The sequence below is a fragment of the Nerophis lumbriciformis genome, linkage group LG11 (genome assembly GCF_033978685.3).
Source record: "Nerophis lumbriciformis linkage group LG11, RoL_Nlum_v2.1, whole genome shotgun sequence".
NCBI lineage: Eukaryota > Metazoa > Chordata > Actinopteri > Syngnathiformes > Syngnathidae > Nerophis > Nerophis lumbriciformis.
This window is the reverse complement of record NC_084558.2, coordinates 6,053,211-6,073,327: the sequence shown is the minus strand read 5'-3', so window position 1 is coordinate 6,073,327 and position 20,117 is coordinate 6,053,211. Positions and strand designations below refer to the sequence as shown.

The following is a 20,117-nucleotide window of genomic DNA, read 5'->3' as shown; positions in this document are numbered from 1 at the left end:
ATGTTGTTGAACCATTTGATTACTGCTGCTGTATTTCTCCATTGGTTGAGTGGTGTTTTGTCCTTGATTTTTGTGTTGACTCTGTCCAGGATTATTTTGCTGATTTTTCCTATTTCAGATTTAGTTGGGTTTATTAGTCGGCATGTTGGGTTATTTGCGAAGTTGGGTTTGTGGTCCTTCAATGTGATGAAGGCTTCCTTGTTGGCTGTGGCGTCCACCCTGTCCTCAATGTCCAGTTCAGCCAACACAAGAGTCAACACAAAAATCAAGGACAAAACACCACTCAACCAATGGAGAAATACAGCAGCAGTAATCAAATGGTTCAACAACATCCAAGACAAACAACAGCACAACTTTATCTCCTTCGATATCGAAGAATTTTACCCTTCCATCACGCAAGACCTACTGACTCAAGCACTAGACTTCGCCTCAGACTACGACTCAATCACAGGCAATGAAAGAAACATCATCATCCACGCAAAAAACTCCATTCTCATCCACAACAGTACACCATGGCAAAAAAAGAACAATGCAACATTTGACGTCACTATGGGAAGTTTTGACGGAGCAGAAACGTGTGAACTCGTTGGGAGTTTCCTCCTCTCCCAGCTCGCTAGCCTCAACCTGAACCTTGGTATTTACCGTGATGACGGACTGGCAGTGTGTCGCGCCTCGCCAAGGAGCAGCGAGTATACCAAGCAGCGCATATACCAAATTTTCAAAGAGAACGGCCTACGGATCACGATTGAAGCCAACAAGCAAACCGTCAACTTCCTCGACGTCACTTTCAACCTGAGAAACAACAGCTACCAACCATTCACGAAATCCAACACAACACTCCAATACGTGCACCATGACAGCAACCACCCACCCACCACCACGAAAAGAATACCTACCGGAATTAATAAAAGGCTATCGATGCTGTCATCTAGCAAAGCTGAATTTGACCAAGCAACCCCCCCGTACCAAAAAGCCCTTGATGAAAGCGGATACAATTTCACCCTCACCTATGAACCCACGCCAGGAAACCAACCAAAAAAGAACAGAAAACGAAACAACATCATCTGGTACAACCCCCCATACAGCAAAAACGTCTCAACTAACATTGGCCACAAATTCCTCACTCTGATTGACAAACACTTTCCCAAAGGCAACAGCCTAAGAAAAGTATTCAACAAGAACAACATTAAATTGAGCTACAGCTGTATGAACAATATACGACAAATTATCTCAAACCACAACAAAACAATTGCAAATGAGCCGTCGGCCCCCAGACAGAGCGACCCCAAAACCAACAAAGGCTGCAACTGTCGCAAGAAACCTGATTGCCCTCTCAACGGGGGGTGCTTACAAACATCAGTTGTCTACCAATCTAAGGTAACACGCAAGGACATTAACACATCCGACACATATGTAGGATTAACCGAGGGAGAGTTTAAAACCAGATGGAACAATCACAAAGCTTCTTTCAGGAACCCAAAACCTGCGGAATACCACAGAACTCAGCAAACACATTTGGGACCTCAAAGACAATAATGTTGAATATTCAATAACATGGCAAATTCTTGCATCCAGCACACCTTACAATAGTGGTAATAAAAGATGCAACCTATGCTTGAAAGAGAAACTGTTTATCATATACCGTCCAGACCTGTCATCCCTCAACAAAGCGCAGCGAAATTGTATCAGCATGCCGCCACAGACGGAAACACCTCCTAGGTAACACATGAGCCAATCACCACGCCCCTACACCAGCCTGTAACCACCCACTCTGTGCCCTATATAAACCATGGTATGTGAATGCTCCCATTAAAATCTCCTGATGATTGAGGGAACCCCCTCATGAAACAGGCCTGTAGAGATGAAATAGTCTTGTGATTTTTTCCCCCACACATACATATATATACACACATTATATATATATACATATATACTCACATTATATATATATATATATATATATATATATATATATATATATATATATATATATATATAAAATGCAGTGACAATTGCGTCATAATATCATGAGGCAAATCCTTAAATACTGAACAAAAATATAAACGCAACATTTGTTTTTGATCCCATTTTTCATGAGTTGAACTCAAAGATCTAAAACTTTGACTTTATACACAACATCCTCTCAAATATTGTTCACAAATGTGTCTAAATCTGGGTTAGTGAGCATTTCTTCTTTGCCAAGATAATCCACCCCACCTCACAGGTGTGGCATATCAAGATGCTGATTGAACAGCATGATTATTGCACAGGTGTGCCTTAGGCTGCCCACTATAAAGTATACATTTATATTAGTATATTATTCACTCTGAGGGCAGCCATAACTGTGACGTAGCCCTCAATGAAAATAAGTTTGACAAACCTGCCTAAGAAGCTCCAAGTGGGGCAAAATATTAGAAACCTTTCTTTCCAATAAAGTGAAGCTCTACATGATGCCATTAACAATCAATATAAACCAAACCTTATTATTGCGATCCAGGCACAATTTTTGATGCAGCATTTGTATGAATATCATTGGAGGGTGCAGGTGTACCTAATGAAGTCTTCTTAAAAGCCTTAGAGCTTTCCTTTGATGTTGCTAAGAAAACGCACTGGAAGCTTGTGACATTTAATCTCTGGTGAAATAGTAAAAAAAAAAGAAAAAAGAAAAAAGCCATCTCTCTGGCAGTTACCATGACGACGTTGGCCAAATGTGCCGAGCAGAGAGCGTAGACCCCGCCGGAGCCCCCCACCACTGGAGCACGCATGTCGGTGATGGACACTGTCAGTGAGCCTGCGGATAGAAAACACAAAGATAGGCAAGTGAAGAAGAAGAGCTCATTTGACCACACTGCCCACCATATCAATACGGTGTAAAAACCTACATTTCATATTGTACTATATTACTAAAACAGATGTGAGAAGTGGATGTCCTGTTCAGAGAGCTGTTCAGAGGAGGAAACAAAAGAGTGGACTTGAGGGTCAGATTATTCATCACGCTTCAGCACAAGTCACCTTGCTTTGGGCCTTTTTCCAAATAGTGCAGACATCTATTTCAGTTAGCAGTTACACTATGTCACGTGTGTGCAAACTCTTATTTTGTGAATCCATGAGAGGTTGGACTTCCTGTGAATCCTAATTGCAGACATTTTGTGCAATTTGTCCCAATTTGAGGGACAGAAAAAAAAAAAGTGCAGTATTCAATTTAGTATACCCGTATTTTCCGCACTATAAGGCGCACCTAAAAACCACAAATTTTCTCTAAAGCTGACAGTGCGCCTTATAACCCGGTGCGCTTTATTACGATTCATTTTCATAAAGTTTCGATCTCGCAACTTCGGTAAACAGCCGCCATCTTTTTTCCCGGTAGAACAGGAAGCGCTTCTTCTTCTACGCAAGCAACCGCCAAGGAAAGCACCCGCCCCCATAGAACAGGAAGCGCTTCTTCTTCTACTGTAAGCAACCACCCGCCCCCGGAAGAAGAAGAAAAAACGCGCGGATATCACCGTACGTTTCATTTCCTGTTTACATCTGTAAAGACCACAAAATGGCTCCTACTTAGCGACAAGGATCCGGTTCATAAAAAGACGCAATCTCTCCATCCGCACACGGATTACTACCGTATTTCACAGCAACTGATATTCCTGTGAACCGCACTGTGGAACGGGAGCACGTACGGTGAATATTCGCACCACAGGGAATGAGAAGTCATCCTTCACTGTGGTTCTAGCTTGCCATGCTAACTTCCACCCATGGTGATATTCAAAAGGAAGACCTTGCCAAAAGAGACCTTTCCAGCCGGCGTCATCATAAAAGCTAACTCGAAGGGATGGATGGATGAAGAAAAGATGAGCGAGTGGTTAAGGGAAGTTTACGCGAAGAGGCCGGGTGGCTTTTTTCACACAGCTCCGAAGGCGAACACACCTTCACTAAGACGGGCAGACAGCGCCGGACGACATACGCCAACATTTGCCAGTGGATCGTAAATGCCTGGGCAGATATTTCGGTCACAACTGTGGTCCGAGCTTTCCGGAAGGCAGGATTCACAGAACAACAGCGACACTGACTCCGATGACTTCGACGAGACGGAACCGGCCATTTTGGATACCACGCTTGCGCAACTTTTCAATTCGGACACCGAAGACGAAGAATTCGAAGGATTTACGAATGAAGAATAACTTCAGAAGGTGAGCGCTATGTTTATTTTGTGTGTTGTGACATTAACGTTCGAGCAACATTATGTTGCTATTGCTCTACACCATTTTGAATTTTACTATGTTTGTGATTGCACATTTGCGTACATTTTGGGACAGAGTTGTTAGAACGCTGGTTTTCAATATATTATTAAAGTTTGACTGAACTATCTGACTGTTTTTTTGACATTCCCTTTAGCGCAGCGTAGGCGCGGCTTATAATCCGGGGCGGCTTATTGGTGGACAAAGTTATGAAATATGTAATTCATTGAAGGTGCGGCTAATAATCCGGTGCGCCTTATAGTGCGGAAAATACGGTACACTTTCTAATAAAAACAGGTTACAAAAGCTTCTTTAGCTGCTGACGTAGGATGTTTAGGCACAAGCATGGCCTAAAATATCTTTTTGAAAATGAAATCTTGAAAATGTTGTCTGTTTGTGTTATTTACCTGTTGTGTGTTAAGTTGCTACATGATGGTTGTAGCATTATTTCTTTGCTACTGTAAGTCAGACTCTAATGTTGAGTAATGAGTAAATACATTTTGAGACCCCAGAACTAAACAAATGGTAATATTCTGTGGTTGGGAATCACTTACTAGATAATCAGACCAGGGGTCAGCAACCCGTGGCTCTTGAGCCGCATGTGGCTCTTTAGCGCCGCCCTAGTGGCTCCCTGGACCTCTTTCAGAGATTATGTGTAAATGGAGAAAGATGAAGTTGTATTAATATATTTTCTGTAGGAGAAAAAACCCGACACAAACCTTCCTAATTGTTAGAAATCCCACTGTTTATGTTATACATGAGTGACTGATGAGAGTATTTGGCAAGCACCTTTTTGTCCTAATTTTGGCGGTCTTTGAACACACCGTAGTTTGTTTACATGTACAACTTTCCCCGACGCTGCCACAGAAAGACGTGTTTTATGCCACTCATTCTTTGTCTCATTTTGTCCACCAAACGTTTTATGCTGTGCGTGAATGCACAAATCAAATCAAATCAAATCAACTTTATTTATAGAGCACATTTAAAATTTACCACAGGGGTAGCCAAAGTGCTGTACAATGAACAGGTTAAAAGATAAAACGAGTACCGAGCAAACACAACACAACACAAACAGAACACGATAAAAAAATAAATAATTAAAATAGAATTAATAAAAACATAAAAACATAAAAACAGGATCACAGCAGGTGTATTATGGGGCGCCATTGCAGGATGGATATCACTCAGTGTTAAAAGCCATGGAATAAAAGTATGTTTTTAAGAGAGATTTAAAAACAGGAAGAGAGGAGGCTTGTCTAACACTCAGGGGTAGGTCGTTCCAGAGCTTGGGAGCAGCAACGGCGAAAGCTCTGTCACCTCTAAGCTTCAGCCTTGTGTCAGGGACCGTCAACAGCAGCTGATCGGCTGATCTTAAGGATCGGGTGGGGCAGTAAGGCTGAAGGAGGTCGGAGAGATAGGTTGGCGCGAGGTTGTTTAGACATTTAAAAACAAATAAAAGGAGTTTAAAATGTATTCGGTAACGCACAGGGAGCCAGTGAAGGGACGCTAAAATAGGGGTGATGTGCTCACGTCTGCGGGTCTGTGTTAGCAGACGAGCAGCAGAGTTCTGCACGAGCTGCAGGCGGGCGAGGGAGGTGTGCTTTGTTGATTTTATTGATTTGCTGGAGTGCTTATCAGGCATATTTGGTCAATCCATGACCGCAAGCTAATCGATGCTAACATGCTATTTAGGCGAGCTGAATGTATATATTGCATTATTATGCCTCGTTTGTAGGTATATTTGAGCTCATTTTATTTCCTTTACTTATGTCCTCTGTGTATTTAATTTATATTACCACGTCTTATGACACATTATTTGTATGTAACATTGGCTGCATTTATCATAGTTGTTTGTGTGCCATGTTGTTCCAGACCACAGCAAACATTACCCAGATTGCAAAGACTGTAATAAATAAATTGGAAGAAAACAGCCTGCAGTTTCCTTTAACTTGGACAAACACATCTATACCTTTGGCCATTCTGAGCCAGTCATTTCCAGAAGTTATCTCATCCTGTGAGAAGCCTCCATTTTAGTAATGTTTTCCAATGTTGCAAAAATGTGTAGAATAAAAATTAAAATACAACATTTCTGTCAATGAAGATTTGCATCAGCCTTTGATAGTAGGCTAATATAGCTAATATAGACACTTACATAATGTGTTACCTTCATTATAACACTTATATAAGGCTTTTTTGCCGCTCCAGACAGATTTTTTTTTGTACTTTTGGTCCAATATGGCTCTTTCAACATTTTGGGTTGCCGACCCCTGTCATAGACCAACATAATGATGCGTGTAGTTGTTGGAATCCCCATGTACAAAGTGACAGCGCACAGTAGAAAGTACAGTGTCAAGTTGGCATTGTAAATTATGCAAATGTGGTGATAAGGAACGCCTGGAGGGGTCGATGAAAGCAAACAATCTCGCTTTCAATGCAGTTGGAGACGCCATGTCAAATCTAAAACGCACATATTCAGCGTGCGAGCACAAAGAGTAAACATTGTGCTAAAAAGAAAAAAAGTTCATGGGCCCGAGGCGGGCTGGTGCTGATGCTGGAAAGACGGATGGTAATCAGAGTGGCGTTCCTGAGTCATTCATCTCACTCCCCCCCCCCCTTGCTCCTTCCTGCACCTGTGGAGGGGCTGCTTTTGTCAGGATTTATGGGTGCATATGAAGGCTGATGCCTCAGCTACAGATTGAAGGAGATCCACGGCAGCCCATTTTTGACTGGTTCAACCAAACTACAATTTCACAGTCTAGCGCGGAATGTGTGTGTGTGTGTGTGTGTGTGTGGATGTGTGTGTCAGGTGAATCGGCTCTTCTCTTCAAAAAAAAGAATCATTTGAATTGGGGCAACTTTATCTGTATCATTTTGACTTTGTATTTTTTTTCTTTAATTTTTCTTTTAGAGTTTCACAGCAATGGATATACTTTGCTTTCACACGGCGAAGCCTTGCGGTATAGTGTTCATTTTTTGTCATGCTAAACATAACAGGGTCCTTTATTATAGTAAAATGATTATGCACTTAGGTAGGAGCTTATATACATTTAGAATACCTTCAAATGGGTTGTACTTGTATAGCGCTTTTCTACCTTCAAGGTACTCAAAGCGCTTTGACACTACTTCCACATTTACCCATTCACACACACATTCACACACTGATGGAGGGAGCTGCCATGCAAGGCGCTAACCAGCACCCATCAGGAGCAAGGGTGAAGTGTCTTGCTCAGGACACAACGGACATGACGAGGTTGGTACTAGGTGGGGATTGAACCAGGGACCCTCGGGTTGCGCACGGCCACTCTCCCACTGTGCCACGCCGACATTTGCATGTCAAGACATGCAAATATACATATGTTTCTGGTTATCATCACATGGTTATCATTAATATTTATAAACCAAACATGCAGTTTTAGCTTTACTTTCCTGATATCGCTATATATATCACCAGCCCAAAAAATTTGGAAGCTTTGTCAAAATGAGAAACTGTGTCTGTACTTTTGACTGGTATTGTATCTAAACATGTGTCAAAATAAAAACACAGAGCTTATTTAGTTACTCTGTGTAGTAAAACAAATGAAATAAAAAAAGAAAACCAAATAAAGTAAAAAATAAAAATAAAACATGTTCTGTACACATATCCTGCCTGTTCAATGCTCAAAGTAAAGTAAATATAAAGGAACATAAACTGATTTAAAGTAAAAATAAATACCGTATTTTTCGGACTATAAGTCACCGTTTTTTTTATAGTTTAGTGCGATTTATATATGTTTTTTTCCTTCTTTATTATGCATTTTCGGCAGGTGCGACTTATACTCCGGTGCGACTTATACTCCGAAAAATACGGTAAGTGCAAATCTATCAAAATGTATAATTTAATATTATTTTATATAAAATTACCATTTAAGAAAATAAATGAAAAATACATATTTTGTTTCTGCCACTTATCAAGTTCAGTGTTGAAAACAGAATAACATAAAATAAAAGGTTGACACTAAAGAAACCATACCAAATTAGTTTTGGCTGCACAATGACAATAAACAGTATATTTACCATTTCACATGAATCATATTCCTCACCACTTCCATTATGGGTGTTTTGACTGTTTATCAATTAATAAACTGTGATTTTGTTCAATCAAAACTGTTTTCAGTAGAAGTAGAAGCATTTAAGTCCCATCTTAAAACTTATTTGTATACGCTAGCCTTTAAATAAACCCCCGTTTTCGACCAGTTGATCTGCCGTCTCTTTTCTGCTCTGCCCCCCTCTCCTGCGTGGAGAGGTTAATAGGTGACCAGATATGACGCGCTAGCTGTTCAAAGTCGGGACCCGGGGTGGACCACTCATCTGTGCATCAGTTAGGGACGTCTCTGCGCTGCTGACTATTCTCCACTCAAGATGATCCCCTGCTGGCCCTACTATGGACTGGACCAGGGGTCAGCAATCCGTGTTTCTAGAGCCGCATGTGGCTCTTTAGCGCCGCCCTAGTGGCTCCCTGGACCTCTTTCAGAGATATGTGACAATGGAAAAAGATGAAGAAAAAAACATTTTTTGTTTTAATATATTTTCTGTAGGAGAAAAACACAGACACAAACCTTCCTAATTGTTAGCAATCCCACTGTTTATGTTATACATGAGTCACTGATGAGAGTGTTTGGCAAGCACTGTTTTGTCCTAATTTTGGCGGTCTTTGAACTCACCGTAGTTTGTTTACATGTACAACTTTCCCCTACGCTGCCACAGAAAGACGTCTTTTATGCCACTCTTTCTTTGTCTCATTTTGTCCACCAAATGTTTTATGCTCTGCGTGAATGCACAAAGGTGAGCTTTGTTGATTTTATTGATTTGCTGGAGTGCTTACCAGGCATATTTGGTCAATCCATGATCGCAAGCTAATCGATGCTAACATGCTATTTAGGCTAGCTGAATGTACATATTGCATTACTATGCCTCGTTTGTAGGTATATTTGAGCTCATTTTATTACTTTTACTTATGTCCTCTGTGTATTTAATTTATGTTTGCATGTCTTATGACACATTATCTGTATGTAATATTGGCTGCATTTATCATCGTTGTTTGTGTGCCATGTTGTTCCAGACCACAGCAAACATTACCCAGATTGCAAAGACTGTAATAAATCCATTGGAAGAAAACAGCCTGGAGTTTCCTTTAACTTGGACACACACATCTATACCTTTGGCCATTCTGAGCAAGTCATTTCCAGAAGTTATCTCATCCTGTGAGAAGCCTCCGTTTTAGTAATGTTTTCCAATGTTGCAAAAATGTGGAGAATAAAAATGAAAATACAACATTTCTGTCAACAAAGATTTGCATCAGCCTTTGATAGTAGGCTGATATAGCTAATATAGACACTTCCTTCATTATAACACTTATATATAAGGCTTTTAATTTTTTGCGGCTCCAGACAGATTTTTTTTGTATTTTTGGTCCAATATGGCTCTTTCAACATTTTGGGTTGCCGACCCCTGGACTGGACTCTCACACTATTAACTAGATCCACTCGACCATTGTACAGTGGGTGACATTTCTAAACGTGGTCTAATGATGTCACTAGATTAAAACCGGACAAATGTCAAGGGTATTAAAAGCAATTTTGGAGCACAAGTTCTTGTATTATTTAAGGTTATCGAGCGAGTTGGCGCAAGACACCTTGTGTCGGGTAGAAGGGATATCTCCAACTGTGTCTGAGCAGACGAGCCGAGGGTCTACAGGGAGTTTCAGCCGCCTTTTCCTGCGCTGCTGAGGCCCTCCCTGATACAGTATGAATATTAAACAGACCTGTCATGTGAGCTCCGCTGCTTAGCCGGGATTTAAGATTTAGGGCTCTCACCCTCCTGCAGAAGCCGAGCTGGGAGGTGTACGATTAATTCCGGCACGGAGCCGACACGCCGCATCTCATGCACACTTTATTTAGTGTCGCCATCATTTCCATCGACATCCACAAAGCCTGCAACATCCAGCGAGTAAAACGCGTCACTTTGTGCGGAGCAAGGGTCAACCGCACGACCAAACTACCTCAAGTCTAATCCTCAGTGCTTAGCCTTTCTGTCAAACTAAACTTGAAACAGCCAAACGTTTTACCCTCAGCAGGCCCTCAGCTACGGGACTGCTGCACTCTATCCCAGATAAAGCGCAGACGTGTGGCGCTAAGCTGATCTGAGGCCAGACTTTGACAGAGCCTGAGGCGTCGCCCCTCAGTCGCCGTCACACAACCGAGGCGGAAATATCCGAAATGTCAACACAATGCTCACGTAACAGTGCACAGGTTTGAACAAAACACATGCATTCTTTTGTTGCGCCTGCCTGGAAAATACTACGTACACTTTGACGAGGAGTGATTTTGCAGAGCAATACTGCCGCTTTACTGTGGTGTCCCCCAGGGATCTATTCTAGGCCCCATCCTGTTTGCACTGTACCTTCTTCCTCTTGGAGAGATTTTTAAGAGGTATGGAGTGTTTTATCACTTTTATGCAGACGACTGCCAAATTTATATGCCTATTTCAAAAGGCCACGGCCCCCTGACACTCCTTCTCAACTGTCTATGCGACGTCAAGGCTTGGTTAGCCCAGAATTTTTTAATAATGAATGAGGGAAAAACGGAAATTTTAGTGTTTGGTCCGGCCCTCACTGACTTGGGACCATTGCAAAATTATGTGCGTCCCAAAGTCACCAGCCTTGGCGTCACTATAGACAGCGATTTTAAACTTGACAAACAAGTCAATGGCGTTTTAAAATCGTGTTTTTATCATCTTCGTCTTTTAGCAAAGGTAAAACCGTTTTTATCTTTTAACCTCTTTGAACAAGTCGTGCATGCTTTTATTTCAAGTCGCCTGGACTACTGCAATGCACTTTATGCTGGCATTAGCCAAAAAGCTCTCTCCCGGTTGCAGTTAGTCCAGAATGCGGCAGCACGACTTTTAACAGGGGCCAGGAGACGCCAGCATATAACCCCAATCCTTGAGAGTTTGCACTGGCTCCCTGTTCATTTTAGAATTGATTTTAAAACCTTGCTGTTTGTTTTTAAAGCTTTACATGGACTGGCACCTCAGTATATCTCGGACCTCATCCAAACTTACAATCCTGCGCGCGCTCTGAGGTCCGAGAGCCAGCTCCAGCTCGTGGTGTCCAAGACGAGACTTAAAACCAGGGGAGACAGGGCCTTCTCTGTGGTCGGCCCTAAGCTCTGGAACACTCTGCCCCTCCATGTTCGAACTGCTCCCACAGTGGAGTGTTTTAAGTCTCGTCTTAAGACCCACTTTTATTCTCTGGCTTTTAACACTACGTGAGTTGTGTGGTCCTCTGTTGTCCTCTGTGTTTTTAAAATTTTGCTTTTGCTTTCTATTTACTGTTTTAATTGGTTTTACCCTTTGAAATTGTTTTTAATCACATTTATTTTATATTGTTTTTAATTGTGTTTAATATTGTTGTGCAGCACTTTGGAAACATTTTGTTGTTTAAATGTGCTATATAAATAAAGTGGATTGGATTGGATTGGATTGGTGGCGTTTGATATGTATTGCAGGTACTATAAAGAGCTCAGTTCCAATCCCCGTTCTGTGGTTATCATCACGTCACAGATACTGACAGACATTTTTAAACCAAAAGCTAATACTGCATTAGTATCCCTTAAGCCAGTGTTTTTCAACCACTGTGCTGCAGTGTGCCGTGAGAGACAGTCTGGTGTGCCACAGTTTCCCCTATTTGGGTTAAAAATATTTTTTGCAAACCAGTAATTATAATCTGCAAATAATGTGCCGCTGTTGAGTGTCGGTGCTGTCTAGAGCTCGGCAGAGTAACCATGTTATACCATACCATATCAGTAGGTGGCAGCCAGAAGCTTTGTAGATGTCGGGAACACGTCGTGTGAGACGACAATGGTTTGTCGTGATCACAATATGCAGGCGACAGCAGGAGGCAGCGTGCAGGTAAAAAGGTGTTTAATGCTTAAAGGGGAACATTATCACCAGACCTATGTAAGCGTCAATATATACCTTGATGTTGCAAAAAAAAGACCATATATTTTTTTAACCGATTTCCGAACTCTAAATGGGTGAATTTTGGCGAATTAAACGCCTTTCTAATATTCGCTCTCGGAGCGATGACGTCACATCGGGAAGCAATCCGCCATTTTCTCAAACACCGAGTCAAATCAGCTCTGTTATTTTCCGTTTTTTCGACTGTTTTCCGTACCTTGGAGACATCATGCCTCGTCGGTGTGTTGTCGGAGGGTGTAACAACACGAACAGGGACGGATTCAAGTTGCACCAGTGGCCCAAATATGCGAAAGTGGCAAGAAATTGGACGTTTGTTCCGCACACTTTACCGACGAAAGCTATGCTACGACAGAGATGGCAAGAATGTGTGGATATCCTGCGACACTCAAAGCAGATGCATTTCCAACGATGAAGTCAAAGAAATCTGCTGCCAGACCCCCATTGAATCTGCCGGAGTGTGTGAGCAATTCAGGGACAAAGGACCTCGGTAGCACGGCAAACAATGGCGGCAGTTTGTTCCCGCAGACGAGCGAGCTAAACCCCCTGGATGTCTTGGCTCACACCGTCCCTTATGCCACCGAAGATGATCAAGAGAAGAATATCGACCCTAGCTTCCCTGGCCTGCTGACATCAACTCCAAAACTGGACAGATCAGCTTTCAGGAAAAGAGCGCGGATGAGGGTATGTCTACAGAATATATTAATTGATGAAAATTGGGCTGTCTGCATTCTCAAAGTGCATGTTGTTGCCAAATATATTTCATATGCTGTAAACCTAGTTCATAGTTGTTAGTTTCCTTTAATGCCAAACAAACACATACCAATCGTTGGTTAGAAAGCGATCGCCAAATTCGTCCTCGCTTTCTCCCGTGTCGCTGGCTGTTGTGTCGTTTTCGTCGTTTTCGCTTGCATACGGTTCAAACCGATATGGCTCAATAGCTTAAGTTTCTTCTTCAATTTCGTTTTCGCTACCTGCCTCCACACTACAACCATCCGTTTCAATAAATGCGTAATCTGTTGAATCACTTAAGCCGCTGAAATCAGAGTCTGAATCCGAGCTAATGTCGCTATAGCTTGCTGTTCTTTCCGCCATGTTTGTTTGTGTTGGCTTCACTATGTGACGTCACAGGAAAATGAACGGGTGTTTATAACGATGGTTAAAATCAGGCACTTTTAAGCTTTTTTTAGGGATATTGCGTGATGGGTAAAATTGAAAAAAAAACTTCGGAAAATATAATAAGCCACTGGGAACTGATTTTTAATGGTTTTAACCATTCTGAAATTGTGATAATGTTCCCCTTTAAACCAAAAATAAACAAAAGGTGAGCGCCCCTAAGAAAAGGCATTAAAGCTTAAGGATGGCTATGTAGAACGAAACTTTACCTACTCAGTGGCCTAGTGGTTAGAGTGTCCGTCCTGAGATCGGTAGGTTGGGAGTTCAAATCCCGGCCGAGTCATACCAAAGACTATAAAAATGGGACCCATTACCTCCCTGCTTGGCACTCAGCATCAAGGGTTGGAATTGGGGGTTAAAAAACCAAAATGATTCCCGGGCGCAGCCACCGCTGCTGCCCACTGCTCCCCTCACCTCCCAGGGGGTGATCAAGGGTGATGGGTCAAATGCAGAGAATAATTTCGCCACACCTAGTGTGTGTGTGACAATCATTGGTACTTTAACTTTAACTTTAACTTTAACTTTAAAACGGAACTGGCTACAAAGTAAACAAAAAACAGAATGCTGGACGACAGCAAAGACTTACAGCGTGTGGAGCAGAGACGGCGTCCACAAAGTACATCCGTACATGACATGACGACAATGTCCACACAAAAAAAAGATAGCAACAACTGAAATATTCTTGATTGCTAAAACAAAGCAGGTGCGGGGAATAGCGGTCAAAGGAAGACATGAAACTCCAACAGGAAAAGCCTCCGAAATAGGAGCGCAAGACAAGAACTAAAACACTACACACGGGAAAACAGCAAAAAATTCAAAATAAGTCACGGCGTGATGTGACAGGTGGTGACAGTACACCTACTTTGAGACAAGAGCTATATTGATGCATGCTTGGTTATGGTTTAAAGTCATATCCAACAATTGCGACAACAACTTTTTATTGTCTACTGAGTTAAATTGTTTAATGTTTTCTGCTGGTGGTGTGCCTCCGCATTGTTTCAATGGAAAAAATGTTCCTTGGGTCAAAAAAGGTTGAAAAACACTGCCTTAAGCTACGTACAGACTGTTTACAGCCAGCCATGTTCCTATAGGCTGTATGTATCCTTTGCAAGGAAATGCACATAAAGAGGCCGCCCCCCATTTTGGATGGCGGGCATATAACGATTAGTTAATGTCCACGCTGCTTTATTTGCGAGAGAGCCATTTATGGTGTATATATTCGCGGGGCACAAAGATGTGCTCTAGTCAGCACTCCTGCAGCCGAAGGGATGCCTCTGACGGCTAATAAAACTCCGGGAATGCCTGATCAGATTTATTTGCCCAGGAGCACCAAGGGAGGAGCCAGATGGAGCGAGTGGGAGAAAAGCACCAAGCTGTGGTATGGCGTGGGTGGCGAGGCCAGTATTTGTGGCCCCTAACCTGTGCACTGTATACATACTGTAGGTGCCCCACTGTATATACTGTACTCTATTACTAATCAAGCTATAACATAAAGACCGAATTCAATCAAATTATCAATAAATCTTTTTTTGCTCGAGTCAGGGTCATATTGATAAAGGTAAAAGTCATTGTCAGTTCACACATCTGTTTATCCTTTCACAAACTCATACAGCTGATGCTTTAAGACACCTGTTGGCATTATGATTCATGCTAAGCGCTGTCAAAGTTAACACGTTACCGCATGCAAATATTCACAAGAATTTGACGCATTAATCGCAGATTAATCCCTCAATTTATTATAACTGCAGAAATGCTCCTTGACCTTAATTGTATTTGTGTCGAACTATTGGGGTCTTTTTAAAAGTGAATGCAACTTAAGCAAGCAAATATTAAACTGTGATTATTTATGATTATTCAAAATTCAAACGTGTGATTAATCTAATTAAAATGTAATAGATTTCCTAATCCTTTTTAACCTGTATTCAATTGAATAGACTGCAAAGACAAGATACTTAACGTTCGAACTGGAAAAATGTGTTATTTTTTTGGAAATATTAGCTTATTTAGAATTTGACTGCAACATATTTCAAAAAGGCTGGCACAAGTGGCAAAAAAGACTGAGAAAGTTGAGGAATGCTCATCAAACACTTATTTGGAAAATCCCACAGGTGAACAGGCTAATTGGGAACAGGTGGGTGCCATGATTGGGTATAAAAGCAGTTTCCATGAAATGCTCAGTCATTCACAAACAAGGATGGGGCGAGGGTCACCACTCTGTGAACAAATGCGTGAGCAAATTGTCGAACAGTTTAAGAACAACATTTTTCAATGAGCTATTGCAAGGAATTTAGGGATTTCACCATCTACAGTCCGTAATATCATCAAAAGGTTCAGAGAATCTGGAGAAATCACTGCACGTAAGCGGCTAAGCCCGTGACCTTCAATCTCTCAGGCGGTACTGCATCAAAAACCAACATCAGTGTGTAAAGGATATCTCCACATGGGCTCAGGAACACTTCAGAAAACCACTGTCAGTAACTACAGTTTGTCGCTACATCTGTAAGTGCAAGTTAAAACTCTACTATGTAAAGCAAAAGCTATTTATCAACAACACCCAGAAATGCCGCCGGCTTCGCTGGGTCCGAGCTCATCTAAGATGGACTGATGCAAAGTGGAAAAGTGTTCTGTGGTCTGATGAGTCCACATTTCAAATAGTTTTTGGAAACAGAGGAAAAGAACCATCTGGATTGTTATAGGCGCAAAGTTCAAAAGCCAGCATCTGTGATGGTATAGGGGTGTATTAGTGCCCAAGGTATGAGCAACTTACACATCTGTGAAGGCACCATTAATGCTGAAAGGTACATACAGGTTTTGGAGCAACATATGTTGCCATCCAAGCAACGTTATCATGGACGCCCCTGCTTATTTCAGCAAGACAATGCCAAGCCACGTGTTACAACTTCATAGTAAAAGAGTGTGGGTACTAGACTGGCCTGCCTCTAGTTCAGACCTGTCTCCCATCGGAAATGTGTGGCGCATTATAAAGCGTAAAATACCAAAACGGAGACCCTGGACTGTTGAACAACTTAAGCTTTATATCAAACAAGAATGGGAAACAATTCCACTTCAAAAATTGGTTTCCTCTGTTCCCAAACGTTTACTGAGTGTTGTTAAAAGGAAAGGCCATGTAACACAGTGGTAAAAATGCCTCTGTGCCAACTTTTTTGCAATGTGTTGCTGCCATTAAATTCTAAGTGAATAATTATTTGCAAAAAAAAAAGTTTTTTTTAGTTCGAACATTAAATATCTTGTCTTTGCAGTCTATTCAATTAAATATATAAGTTGAAAAGGATTTGCAAATCATTGTATTCCGTTTTTATTTACGAATTACACAACGTGCCAACTTCACTGGTTTTGGGTTTTGTAACTTTTTCCTCTAATTTATAAATTTTGCAAGCCTCCATAACGTCCCCATTTTATGTTTAATGCTTAGTGGACAAGCAATAAAAGGCTTGCGGCCACACAACAGCTGGAATCACTGTCAGGTCGCGACACCACCATGGGGCCGAAGAAAGTTGCGAGTGCCAGCGCTTTGATAAGGAAGGCGAGAAACACTATTGAAAATCAAGAAAAAACTCAAAAGTACAAAGGTGGTGTCTGTTACAACAGGATTGGGGTGTAAAGAATCGTCGTTAACACAGACCGCAGGGGAGACGGTTTAAAGAAGACATACAGTACAGGAAGTGATCCGGGCTAGTTTACAATCCAGTACACAGCTCTAACCGTCCATTCTTTAGAGTTCGAGCTTGAAAGTGCATCTCTCCAGTTCCCTTCTCCCTCGCTACTCATCGCCAACAAGTCTCTAATAATAAGTAAAAGTGATGTTAAATGATCATTTATCAATTTAATTTGTCATTTATATGTCCTGTTTTCTCCACATAAAACTATAATTATTCACTATAAAATGTGTTTTGTGTTTATATTTTTTAGGGATGTCCTGATAAACATTTTTGGCCTCCCATCCCAACTTGATTTTTTGGCCTCTACAGGTAAAAGCCAGTAAATTAGAATATTTTGAAAAACTTGATTTATTTCAGTAATTGCATTCAAAAGGTGTAACTTGTACATTATATTTATTCATTGCACACAGACTGATGCATTCAAATGTTTATTTCATTTAATTTTGATGATTTGAAGTGGCAACAAATGAAAATCCAAAATTCCGTGTGTCACAAAATTAGAATATTACTTAAGGCTAATACAAAAAAGGGATTTTTAGAAATGTTGGCCAACTGAAAAGTATGAAAATGAAAAATATGAGCATGTACAATACTCAATACTTGGTTGGAGCTCCTTTTGCCTCAATTACTGCGTTAATGCGGCGTGGCATGGAGTCGATGAGTTTCTGGCACTGCTCAGGTGTTATGAGAGCCTAGGTTGCTCTGATAGTGGCCTTCAACTCTTCTGCGTTTTTGGGTCTGGCATTCTGCATCTTCCTTTTCACAATACCCCACAGATTTTCTATGGGGCTAAGGTCAGGGGAGTTGGCGGGCCAATTTAGAACAGAAATACCATGGTCCGTAAACCAGGCACGGGTAGATTTTGCGCTGTGTGCAGGCGCCAAGTCCTGTTGGAACTTGAAATCTCCATCTCCATAGAGCAGGTCAGCAGCAGGAAGCATGAAGTGCTCTAAAACTTGCTGGTAGACGGCTGCGTTGACCCTGGATCTCAGGAAACAGAGTGGACCGACACCAGCAGATGACATGGCACCCCAAACCATCACCCAACCATGCAAATTTTGCATTTCCTTTGGAAATCGAGGTCCCAGAGTCTGGAGGAAGACAGGAGAGGCACAGGATCCACGTTGCCTAAAGTCTAGTGTAAAGTTTCCACCATCAGTGATGGTTTGGGGTGCCATGTCATCTGCTGGTGTCGGTCCACTCTGTTTCCTGAGATCCAGGGTCAACGCAGCCGTCTACCAGCAAGTTTTAGAGCACTTCATGCTTCCTGCTGCTGACCTGCTCTATGGAGATGGAGATTTCAAGTTCCAACAGGACTTGGCGCCTGCACACAGCGCAAAATCTACCCGTGCCTGGTTTACGGACCATGGTATTTCTGTTCTAAATTGGCCCGCCAACTCCCCTGACCTTAGCCCCATAGAAAATCTGTGGGGTATTGTGAAAAGGAAGATGCAGAATGCCAGACCCAAAAACGCAGAAGAGTTGAAGGCCACTATCAGAGCAACCTGGGCTCTCATAACACCTGAGCAGTGCCAGAAACTCATCGACTCCATGCCACGCCGCATTAACGCAGTAATTGAGGCAAAAGGAGCTCCAACCAAGTATTGAGTATTGTACATGCTCATATTTTTCATTTTCATACTTTTCAGTTGGCCAACATTTCTAAAAATCCCTTTTTTGTATTAGCCTTAAGTAATATTCTAATTTTGTGACACACGGAATTTTGGATTTTCATTTGTTGCCACTTCAAATCATCAAAATTAAATGAAATAAACATTTGAATGCATCAGTCTGTGTGCAATGAATAAATATAATGTACAAGTTACACCTTTTGAATGCAATTACTGAAATAAATCAGGTTTTTCAAAATATTCTAATTTACTGGCTTTTACCTGTAATCCAATTTGATTTAAAGTCCTGATCCGATACTTTGACAATAGGCTATAGAACTGCAAATGATTTTGTAATAAAAACAAGAAAGAGACAAATATTGGTCTAATCATTTTAGTATTGATTATATATTGATACTATACTGAAGTAGGTATCAAAAGTATCGACATCCGGATCGATCACCATTACTACACCGCTTCTTGTGTTGTCCTTCTTGTGTGTGTGTAGCATGGTTAGCCATTCCTTTTCCTCTAGTCTTTGGAAGAAACTTAGTTTATTTTCCATTTCTTAGAGTACCTTTGGAACTGTGAATAGACATCTCTGACCTTTTTTGGTGTCTGGAACGGTGTGTCAAAGTCAATTACAATTATCTATGGCCCCCGGGATGATATTTGATTAGTATTAGAACCGGCCCGCAGGCTGCTGCTGTTTTGCACGCACCAATACACCATCAGTGTTGGCGCTAGGAATATTCCAAATGGGGTCCCAGAGACCCCATCAAGTCATAAAAATGGGGTCCCAAATTTAAATTGTTGGGGTTGCACTTTTTTGTAACCGTTTTGAAAACAAATAATAAATGTATGCATTATACTGTTATGTCTCACATTCTATATTGTGTTTTGAAAAAAGGTTGTCATTAATGTTACTTAATTCATAAAAAAAAATAATCCAAAGAAAACACATTTTTATGCCTATGTAAATGTACTCAGTTATAAACATTCATTCACTTTCTTCTTTCCTTCATGGATCTAAACTTTACCGCAGCCGGTATTTTATTCTATATTTTTTGGCAATATTTTCAGAATGTGTTTGTTCTATTTTTGGCCAAAGTAAGACAAAGAAATCAATCCGAAGATGTCTTTATTTTTTAGTTTTAATGCCATGATTTTAATAGTCCGGCCCGTGTGTGTGCAGATTTCCCTCCATGCGGCCCCTGAGCTCAAATGAATTGGACAACCCCGGTGTACATTATTACAGTATATGTAACAGCTGCAGCAAAAAAAAAGAAAAAAAGGGCAGCATACAATAGAGAGTAGATCCAGCAGAAAATGGACATTATAAACAAAGAGAGGTAGCTAACATAGAAGAAACTTGAGACTTCCCACGGGCCGTATTTTGGGGACCC

The 20,117-nt window shown here is 41.3% G+C and overlaps 1 protein-coding gene across 6 annotated transcripts in view; it reads right to left on the bottom strand.

The window, feature by feature from the left end:
• Positions 1–20,117, bottom strand: part of rhbdl1 (rhomboid, veinlet-like 1 (Drosophila)) — a 176,499-nt gene that overhangs the window by 20,853 nt on the left and 135,529 nt on the right. For all 6 annotated transcript variants that reach the window (XM_061967637.1, XM_061967635.1, XM_061967638.1 and 3 more), the window contains one exon: positions 2,691–2,791. In XM_061967637.1, the coding sequence (XP_061823621.1) occupies positions 2,691–2,791 (101 nt within the window). The remainder of the gene's footprint in view (positions 1–2,690; positions 2,792–20,117) is intronic.